The sequence below is a fragment of the Peromyscus californicus genome, unplaced genomic scaffold (genome assembly GCF_007827085.1).
Source record: "Peromyscus californicus insignis strain IS unplaced genomic scaffold, ASM782708v3 Scaffold_11__1_contigs__length_118956290, whole genome shotgun sequence".
Taxonomy (NCBI): Eukaryota; Metazoa; Chordata; class Mammalia; order Rodentia; family Cricetidae; genus Peromyscus; species Peromyscus californicus.
Window position 1 is genome coordinate 84,294,877 of NW_026294402.1, and position 10,919 is coordinate 84,305,795.

Here is a 10,919-nt window from a genome sequence, read left to right on the forward strand (position 1 = left end):
ACTTTGTCCTTTATGACAAATTTCTACCACATACAGTATTTCTTTAGAGCATTGGTGAGCAACCAGGGCAATGTTGTTGCCAGGAAACATCTGGACATGTCTAGAGTCTTTCTGGTTGTCATAATTTGGGTGTCAGAATGTCATCTACTGAGTAGTGCCAGAGATATTGCTGTTCATTCAAAAATGCCCAGAACATACCCCCCATAACAGTTATCAGCCCCAAATGTGAAAAGCGCTGAGATCCAGTAAACACTTGCCTTAAAAGAATCATTTTTTAAAAAAAATAAACATTTTGTTTTGTTTATAAGTATTACTAACAACTGTTTTGGAATATAAGTGTAGATAAATTTCCATCATATGACCTTATAAAAATGATGTAAGATATAGAGCTTTTGTGGCAATTGTTTATGTGACAAATGAGTTTTTAGGAATTAGTATTTATACAATCACTGAGGATCTCAGAGAGACACTTGAATCTTTTGGTTATACTTTGTTTTGTACAGGGCATCACTTACTGCCTGATATTTTTGAGACTTCCAGAAACTCAAGAAATAAATAAGAGTAGCTGCCTCTCATCTAATGATTTGTATCCATACCACATGCAGAATCTGATGCTTCTATCTGCTGCATGGTTTAATCCTCAGCACAACTTTATGCACACTGTGACTCCCATTGCACAACTGATGGAACAGAGACTCAGAGTAGCATCGATACTTTGCTAAAATCAGACACTTGAAAAATGAAAACCCTAATCCATCAGACCCAGAGCCTTGATCGTTCTTCTGCATGATGCCATCCATGGGGACAACCTGAGTTTCTTAACCATTGAACAAATGCACCTCATCCCACAAAAGAGGAAAAATAAAAGGGGGAAAAACTAGGACTCTTTCACCTCACTTACAATGTAGCCACATTATGCCAAATGTGCTACATCTCTTCCTTTATGGGTTTGCTCATACCTTGAAGAATTGTAGGGGTGATTTATACAAATCCTCCATCACCTAGATAATACAGGTAAAGAAGAAACCAGATTGCCCTCAAATTACTCAGATCATTGAAGAGGAAATGATGGTTTTCACCCCATTAAATGTTCAGGCTTAAAAAATTGAACTGGTTCCTGCTGCTCCCAGCTGGAAAGCTACCCACTGTCCCATTTAATCTGTACATATCCTATGGTGATTTATCATTATGCTTTCCATAAATCTCCCCAAACTGTCTTAAAGATAATCAGGAGGCATTTGTAAAGGTCTGTTGGGTCAATTACATCACCTTTGAGTCCAACTCAGTTAATTATGGTTTTTTTTTTTTTAAAGGGAGTGTTCCATACTGTTTCAGCATGGATCCTGTGTGGTGTCTCTGAATTCATTTCTGGAGGAAAGCTCAACTCTGAATTACTGGCAACTGTAACACATCAGATCTGTGATACTTGGGGTTTAGTATGTGAACAAAATACATTAGTAGGCAATCTGAATGGCCCCTACCATTTTCAACAATGCTCAAGCACAGCAAGAGGTGAGACCCACATGTCAAAACCTCTTCCATGAGGGAACACTCTGCTTCTCCTTTGCCATGTAGAACTCAGGTGTTCAGATACAGTAGTTAGGGGGTAGGTGTTTTTGAGCTTTTCCACATCCTAGAAAAGCATGAAAGCTTTGTTTTCTTTTTAGGCACTTTATAGACTACTAATGACATGTCCTGAATACACTCTCATGTTTTAAATTCATGGTCTGTGCTTTTCTGCCAGAAAATACCAACCATTATATTTGTGTGGTCACCTTCCAACTGCAAAGGTGTGTTTCCTTTGGAGAATTACTTTTTTCTTCCTGTAGCTTCATCTCCACAACCCAATTGTCCTGAGCTCTTTTTGGTGTGTGAAATAGTAACAACAGCAGCAGCAGCAGCACCCAGAGGTCATCTCAGAAGTGGCACTCTGAAATAACCCTTGGGTTTGTCTCAGAAGTGAAGCGGCACCTGTCAGTCACCATGCTTTTTGAAGTTGCCACACATCATGATTGGGAGGAAGAGGGGCTGTGTAGCTGTGTTGTTCTAGGTTTGGTTTTTTCCTTATTCTAGGGACTAGGGGTGGGAGAACTGTTTCTAAGGGGTTCTAGGTCATGATTTCTTCAAAGTCAGATAGCTGCTTCATCTGTTCAATCTGCATAGAATGCCTTCGAAGGAGTTTCTTTTTACTTCTCAAGTCAACTCTCTTTGGTGAATTTGGAGCAACAGGAACCACAGACTTTAAGCCACCAGCAAGTGGGGAAGGTGGTTTGCTACTGGCTCTGATATCTGGGATAGGTGGGTTTGAATTCACATTTAAAGGAGGAAGAAAGCCAGGCCTCGTGTGAGCAATGCGGTCTAGTAAGAGAGTTCCTGAACCTCTTCTTTCTAGAAGATGAGGGGGCCTGCGGCGCACTGAGCTGGGAGATGTGCTGGGTACAGTATCCAGGCACTCCCGAGAGCCATGGAAAAGGGACAAGTGGGAGCTGTTGAGCTTCTTTCTGTCCAAATGTCCTTTGCCTGACTCAAGGGACATGGAGTTGGGTGGGTCAGCCCCTGGCTGTACGTCTAAGTCATAGAGGTCATTTTCCAACAGCTTGAGAGATGCTGAATCTTTCAGAGCTGATGGTCCTGGTGGACACATCCCACCCTTCTCTTGGTCAACAGGAAGTGTTCCTCTCCTGGCCAGGCGTGGGTGGGGAGCCTGGGCTTTCTCATAAGCTGCTTTCCAGGTAGCTGGTGCTGAAGCTGGAATCTTCAGAACTTGTTCCTGGACTGTGGGGAAGAGAGAGGAGTCTTTACTGTCAATGCTGTTGGTTCTGGAGAGGGACCCCCTTCTGGGGAAGGGCATGTCATTGATGCTCCTGATGACCTCATTGTCTGTGCTTGTGCCATGGGTTTCATCCTGGCGTGTGGAGGCTGCCAGCACAGAGGGAGCAATCAAGCCCCAGGGTTCAGACTGGAGCCTCTTCAGTTGGGGCAAACGGGCCCTTTTAAGGCTAGGCACTTTCCTGGTGGGTGATCCAGGCTCATTCAAGATCTTAGAACTACTACAGCCATTTTGGTGTCCTGTTTGGAGGATGAAGAAGTCATCATCCTTCTCACTGGGTGAAGAACCCAGACCAGGAGCCTTCAGTTCAATGTCAGAAGGAGATGCACACAGTGGTGGTGACTGTCTGTCTTCCACTTTGGGTGATGGAGGGACATTGAGATACTGCTTGGTGGTTTTTGTGCCTGAAGATGACTTGTCTGTTGTTATAATAATCACTTCCTTACCTTTTGCTTTGCAGGCATCAAGGAGATGCTTCAGTGCATCCTTGTCGTCCGCATTTATTGCATAAACCAGGGCTGAAGCCCCAGTGCGATCCTCAAGACTGGGGTCTGCTCCATTCTCCAGCAGTAAGGACACCACTTCTCCCCCAGCTCTTCTGATGCAAGCATGGATGAGAGCAGTCTTGCCAGACTTATCCTGGATATTGGGGTCTGCCCTATTGTCCAACAGATACTTCACCATCTTAGACTTGCTAATGCTTTGCTGGTCCACGTGCTTGGTGATGCATGCCACCATGAGAGCTGTTTCACCTTTGTCATTGCTCTCATTGATATAAGCTCCCCCTTCCAAGAGGAGTCTGGTCAGCCGGAGCCTCCCTAACCATACAGCCTTTAAGAGGGAATTTCCATCAGTCCTCAACTCAGTGTCATCGTCCATCATGGTGGCTACAACTTAGGACCTCTGAGCGACAGGGGTAATCAGACCTAGCAAGGGAAGAAGAAGAGAAAGCATTATATAGTCTATTGCTATTCTATGCAGCATGGTTATTTCAAAGTCTAGATGCAATCATGTCCCTGCCTGATCCCAAGCTGTGTTGCCTGAACTTCGTTATTGAATGCCTGTGAGTGGGTCTATTCATCTATAATGGAGGTAGAAATAGTAGTGACCTGCATCTTAGGGTTATTCTAAAGATTTCTTCAGATAGTGTGTATAAAACACCTGGCTAAGGGCTGCAGAGTTGGTTCAGTGTTTAAGAGCATTTGTTACTCTTGCAGAAGACCTGAGTTTGAGTCCCAGAACCCACATTAATCTGTAACTCCAATTTTAGGGGACCTAACACCTTTTGACCTCCATGGGCACCAGGCATACACCTGGTACACATATATGCATGAAGTCAAAACACTCATACACATAAAATAATATGAATTAAATCTAAAAATGTGTGTAAAACAAACACACACAAAAACCACCTGGCCATATGAAAAGCAATTAGCATAATGCAGAGCACACAGTAACTATTTTTAAATTGCAAGATATGGTTGTGTTGACTTCTCAGTTAACACAAATATAGAAATCTAAGTTCCTTTAAAAAATAAACATTCATATCTGTTTTTGTTTTTACTGTTGGATCCTCAGCACTTAGCAGTGATTCACACATAATGAGTAGGGCACTTTACAAATAATCGTTAAAAGCATTGTTATTGATGTGCATCAGAAAAACTAGTAGAAAATACACCAACGTGTTGATCCTTATTCTAGGTAATAGGCCTAGGGAGGAATTCATTTTTTTCTTTTTGTTGTGTTCCTAAAATGAATATGTATCACTATGAGTATGAAGAGAAAGCAGTAATAAATATGTATGATAAAGTCAATATAACCATTCTTTTCCAGGATCTAGTCTCCACTTTCCCAGCAGATGTCAGAATTCCCATTTGCCTAATTCACAGCAGCTCCCACCATGCCATGTTATATCCTTCCCTCCTGTTGAACTGATATATGGCAGAGAATAGAGAGAGCAGTGTTGAATTTTTGTTCCCACATATTGTGAAACACAGTTTAAAACCAAAGTTTCCTCCATTAAAATTTGTCACACTCTGGTTTTCTGTCTGGTTCTCTTCATGGGAGTTGTCTAGTCTATGGGCTCAGAACTTCCACACTGTGTGCTTGAGATGCATTTTACAAATAGGAAGTGATAGGAAGGCTGGCATGGATGCCCTGAACAGCCTATAGGTACCAATTACATTGACTCGTGTCTGCAAGAATGGCCTCTCCACATGGACACCCTGGGTAGCCAGCTCTAACTGAGCTGACGGCCTGTTATTTCCTCCCCTCTGATCTGCAGCATTCTTTCTCTTCCTGGATTACTCAAAGCAATGGCTTCTCAGTTTCTATTTTCTATAGATTTGGAAGGCAAAACTCTCTTGGCTGAAATTGAGAGATAAATGCTCATCCTTTAAAAAAATGTAATGCATAAAAAAGAAAACCAGGGCCTGAGAGCTAGCTCAGGTAGCCATGCAAACAGGAGGACCTGAATTCAAGCCCCAGAACCCACTTAAAAAGACAGGCATGGGAAAGCACACTTGTAATCCTAGAGATGGGGAAGTAACAGCAGAAGTATCTTGGGATCTTCGTGGCCAGAAATCCTAGCCTAATTGTTAAACTTCAGGTCCTAGTGAGAGACCTTGCCTCAAAAAATTAAAACGTGGATGGCTCCTTAGGAATAAAACCCAAGGTTGACCTATGGCCTCTCCACACTCATGCACGAGTGCTTGAGCACACACACACACACACACACACACACACACACACACACACACACACACACACACACAATTGCCATGGCTGTCACCATCACCATCACCATCACCATCATCATCACTGCCATACCATACCATACCACATTAAGAGAAAAAAGGTTTCATTGATCCATCCCAGCTCCTCCTGGAAGCACTTTCTTTAAAAGTAAGAGCAGCAACAGCCCAGTCTGTATCTTTCTGCTTCGGCTCATTTCCCACTACTTCAGATGCATCACACTGAAGACTCTGAGTCTAACCTGCTGCAATTGTGCTTATATGTTTCTGTGAGAGTTTCTGAAGAATTGCTGTCACCTGAGGGCATTGCACAATTGACATATCGACATGTCTGTACTTCCATCTCCTTCCCCGTTCCCTTTCTCCTTTAACATCCTATCGATCTTCATCTTATCTGTGTGTCTGTGGCTTTTCTCTCTCCTGCCATCATAATGATCTCCTTAACAGTGTGCTTCCTATGGTGACTGTGTTAAAGTCTTGAATTGTTCAATATTCAATAAATGTCTTAGTCTCCAAGCTATGGCAATCCAAAGCAGAATTTCCAAGCATTAACTAAATGAAAGGGAATAGCCAGTGAAAACACTTCTTTTCATTCCATCACAGAAGCCTTTCTTCCCCTGACCCTAACTCACCTTCTAGAATTATTCCCTGAGATGCCAGCTCTTCTCACATTCTACCTTAAAACGTCAGTATTTCTTATATACGCCCACTTTTCTCCCTCCTGGCACTGCTCTTGTTTCTAACTATAAGGACTCCCTGCTCTTCTTTAATTATTCATCATCCTCCAAACATCAGCTCAAATGTTACTTCCTTTGTAATCAAGAGAAAAATCAATCAAGATCCAAGAGGGAAAGTTGAGTAAAATTACAATGACTCATATCCAGACTATATAAAGAACTCCTCCAAATCACTTCCTCCAAAAGAGGATACACAAATGACCCATGAGCTTTACATGCTCATCAAAGGTACTCAGTCTCATTAGCACTCAAGGAAAATCAAATCAAAGCACAAGGTACCACTCAATGTTAGACAGAATGACAACCCAAAGGATGCAGGAAGTCAGAAACCATCAGGAACATGTTGGAGTATAAATAGGTACCACTATATTAAACTGAAGTCTGCATTCTGACCCGGTCATCCCATGCCTAGATTGATACTTGTGGTAAACTATAAATCATGGCTACAAAATTCTCCTATCCTGGTATATGTATGAGGAGCTGGCCAATAAAATAGGCAAAATAACACCATCGCTTTTGAGCAAAGCCTTCACAGGCCTTGCAACATCTAAGTTTTCCCATTTGGAACCCACCTGTTTTATGAGGAAGACTGGGCTAGCCCAACAGAAAGGGATAAAAGCTCTAAGTTTTCCCTGTTGGAAAACACCTTCTTAGTGAGAAATGCTGGGATACCCCACTAGAAAGGTCAGGTGGAGCTTCAGCTAACTTCCTGAATGTAGATGAGACCATTTCATCTGTCTAGCCTTAATCAGCTCCCAGATGACTGCAACTGACTAAGTGAGCCTACCAATAATCTGAGAAGCAAGTTGAAGAGAGAACTACCCTCTCTCTTCTGAAATTTTTGGCCTTTGGAGGACAAGAAAAGGCACTCTAGAAGACTTTCAGTTAATTAGTGTGTTTTTGTCTCTAATTATGTGTATCATGTGATTGCCAGGTACCCAAGGAGGTCACACAAGGGTGTGGAATGACTGTGAGCTGACATGTAGGTTCTGAGAATAGAAGCCAGGTCTGTTGCAAGAACAAAAAGTGTTCGTAACAGCTGAGCCATCTCTCCAGCCCCTGGCATGATATATTAATTATTATATTTGAATACAAGGATTAGTTATTGTTTAGCATGAGAAGGCCCTCTCTATAGTATTACAACTATTCATTTACAATTATTCATACATTTGTTAATTTATCTGGACTAAATAGGGACAGAGGTTTACATACAAACGCAAAAGGCCATCATGCCATAGTTTGACTCTTTCTCTCACGTTCTATTGCTGACCTCTTCAAAGCTGTCAGAAAAAATAGATAAAACAATAAATGCAGAGGTTTTCTGTTCTTGTTGTTAACTTGAAGGTGCATATGGTCAAGTGAGACATCATAAATTATGTAATTAGCAATTACTTTGGTAAAGATGTAATGTCATAATGTCATTCCCTTGCTGGCTACTTTCTTTGGTCCCAAGTCCAACAAATTTCCAGTTATCTTTCCTCATTTGTCACACAAGCAAATATTTCAGTGATCTGAAATATGTTGTTATGCAAAAGAGAAAGTTCTGTAGATATTTTGTGAGTATCTTCATAATTATTTATGCCTTACCCAAAAGGCTTAGGTATATATTGTTCTTATTGACCCAGAGCAGACTTCTAGGACTTTCTAAGATGTATTTCATATCCATTTGTTTCTGACTATAGTTCATCTTGTTTTTCCTCTACTTCTTCAACTACTACTGAATATAAGCCTCGTATCTTATGAATCTTTAAAGATCGTTTTAAGTTCTTTGGGAACAAAAATAGATTATAGTTAATATGCATCTATTAAGTTGATCCAAAAGTAGTTTAGAAGTCATTTCTCTCACATGTTAATATTATTTATCTAAATACTTTTAGTACTGAAATTGACAAATTCCAAGCTCCAAAGGAAATGCCAGTCTGCAGAAAGTGGTATTGCCAAACAAAGATGCAAGAGAGCTGTTCAGAATTTCAGCTCTGTTGCTAGGTAGGTACCTAAGGAATTCAGGACAAGTGTTCTTTTGCCAAATGAATAGGATAACCCCAAGCCCTACCCATTTCACAGTGTTGTAAGGATCAAATGATAGGAAGTATGTGAATTTCCTGTAGGAAGTTCTGCTTAAAAATTCCTAAAGGGTTGTAAGCTTATCTCACATCTTTTCCATGGAGCCCTGCCCTGCTCTGAACCCAAGCCTGCCCTGTAATATATTGTTCATTACTGCCTTGTAGCGTTTCCAACTACCTGCTACTTTCTTCTTTCCTACTAACTCCACAGTTAAAGTTTGAGGAACACACACACACACACACACACACACACACACACACACACACACACACTTTTTGAGACAGAATCTCATGTATCTCAGTGTGGCCTCAAATTCACAAGTAAAGGAGAATGGCCTTGAACTTCTGATTCTTCTGCCTTCTCCTCCAGAGTACTTAGATTGCAGGACTGCAACCATTACCCCCGGTTTGACTGATTGTGAGGGTCTTACCCAGGGCTTTGATCGTGCTGGGCAGACACTCTACCTATTAAGCTACAGCTTCAAACACCTGCAGTATGTCCTAAGGCATAGTGCTACAACTTTGTTCCAGTTCTGTCCCTCCAACTCCAAGCTCAGAGCTGTTCCACAGAGGGAACTCTGCTCAGACTCATGGTTCCACTTCTGCAGGCTGGGATGGAATTTAAGGTTCAATCAGCGGTAAAGTCCCTGGTTGTATAAACTTGGACAAGTTTCTTAGTCTCTCTTACTTCAGTTTTTCTCATCTGAAAAATGGGGCTAAAAATAGTGTACAGATAGAGCTATCATGGTGCATTAAATTATACAATCTATGTAGAGCGTTTGGCAGAGGGTGTTGGCACACGGTAAGCGGTATAAATGATAAGTACTTGAGAAAGTTTGGGTACACACTCCAAAACTAAGGAGGCCACTTCGTTCAGCTGCAGCATTTGCGGAAGCTTGGAAGGGTATCTTTGCACTCCGGCTCTTCCTTTTGTAGTCACAGGAAGCAGTTAGAAGCCCATTAAAAATTGAACTCCACATTTGTGTTTGTGGTTCAAGAGCCTTGTCTGGCTGAACCAAGGGAGGTAGCAGTTTAGGAGCCAATCCGAGGGGTTGGCTCTAAGCGGCCTGGAGGAGGAGGGGCTCTGTCCGAGGTGCTGAAACCCGGGGTGCGGCCGCGCCTGGTGTGTGGGCGTTCATTGCTATCAGTGTCGCTGGGCGCCTTCCTGAAGGCCGAATATGGGGGAGGGAGGGGTTCAAATGAAGTCAGAGCAGTAAATGCTCATGCCATCATTTTTTTTCAGAAATTCTCAGACACATATGCTTTACGATTTTGTGCACATTTTCAGATTTTTTTCACATTTCACATCTTCTCATTGCCCACTCATCACAGGTTTATGCAAAAACGTTAAGACTTTGCTACGGCTTCGGTTCCTGTAAAAACCCAGACGCCTAACACCCAATCTGCAACCATTTCCTACAAAAATCCCTGGCTCCTACGCATCTCATCCCCACGCGTTAATGCAAATATATATTTATATTTAAATTAAGTCCTTCCATTTCAGTCTCCCACAATTTCCTGTGACGAAAGGAGACTCTTTCCTTCAGCCCCGCCTCCTGCCCTGGCTAGACAACGTGGACTTACTTCTGGGGAGCCTCGGGTCTCACCTAGGTGACCAGCGGAAAGCCCTTAAGGCGCACTTTACCCAGTGGGGATGCTTACCTGCTTACCCAGCGATGCTACCTTGGTCCAGGAGTTAGACAGTGTCATCACTTCCATAGCACCTCCTCCTGCAGCTTCAGCTTAGCTGCCAGAGAGCCTTGCCAGTCGGAAGCACCGCCAGAAGCCAGGCTAGCCCTGTCCTCGTGGATGCCGTTGAATGCAGACTTACTCAGAACTTCTTCAAGGGCCATAAATGAAACCTCTGTGTCAGTTTCTCAAATCGCTCTCTGCTCTTCCAAGTTGTGGCGGCCAAGGAAAGAGGCGTTTAATAAGAAAAATAAGTATTAAAGAAACGTGAGGACGCTCCCCCAGCTTGGAGCTGTTGGCTGCAGAGCTCCTGCGCAGCCCAGTCCTGCAGCTTGGCTTCTGCTGGCTCCGCTGGCTGACAAGCCACTGCTGCCCGCTGGCGCCCGAGAATGGCTCTCCAACCGCGAACAGAAAAGGCTGTGTGGGTGGGTGTGAGAGAGGAAGCCAGAAGGAGGGGGCAGCTGGGGTGGGGAGGTGCTTACCTGCCGCTGTGGGAAAAGGAGCCGCTGCCCCGCCCCCTTGTCCCCAGCTCTGGGAGGGATTAGATTTAACTCAACAATTGAGCAGGAGCCTTAGAACCCCTGGCGGCCTGCGCACTTGGTGAGTCCAGACCTTGGGGTCTGGAGATTTTAAAAGACCTTCTTTGGTCTTTCTGTGGCTCTGCCTGCCTCAGATTTGATAGATTTGATAAAATCTTTGGGGTCTCAGGATGACAGTCTGTAATGTGGAGAGGAGAGGATCTGGTTATTTGAGATGGTTCCCACATGCATGATTCTGGATTCCATCAACTTCATCCTTTACCCCACCTCCTCCTACTCCCATGACTTCCCATGGAGTCATCACTAAC

At 43.1% G+C, this 10,919-nt stretch overlaps 1 protein-coding gene across 1 annotated transcript; it reads right to left on the reverse strand.

The window, feature by feature from the left end:
- Positions 1–1,236: 1,236 nt before the first annotated feature.
- On the reverse strand, positions 1,237–10,526 carry Ankrd34c (ankyrin repeat domain 34C). Its single transcript, XM_052716593.1, has 2 exons — positions 10,046–10,526; positions 1,237–3,756 (listed from the first exon to the last, which is right to left on the reverse strand). Exon 2 carries the CDS (start codon positions 3,710–3,712, stop codon positions 2,108–2,110), a length of 1,605 nt encoding a protein of 534 aa, XP_052572553.1. The 5' UTR covers positions 3,713–3,756; positions 10,046–10,526; the 3' UTR covers positions 1,237–2,107.
- Between the last annotated feature and the right edge of the window lie 393 nt (positions 10,527–10,919).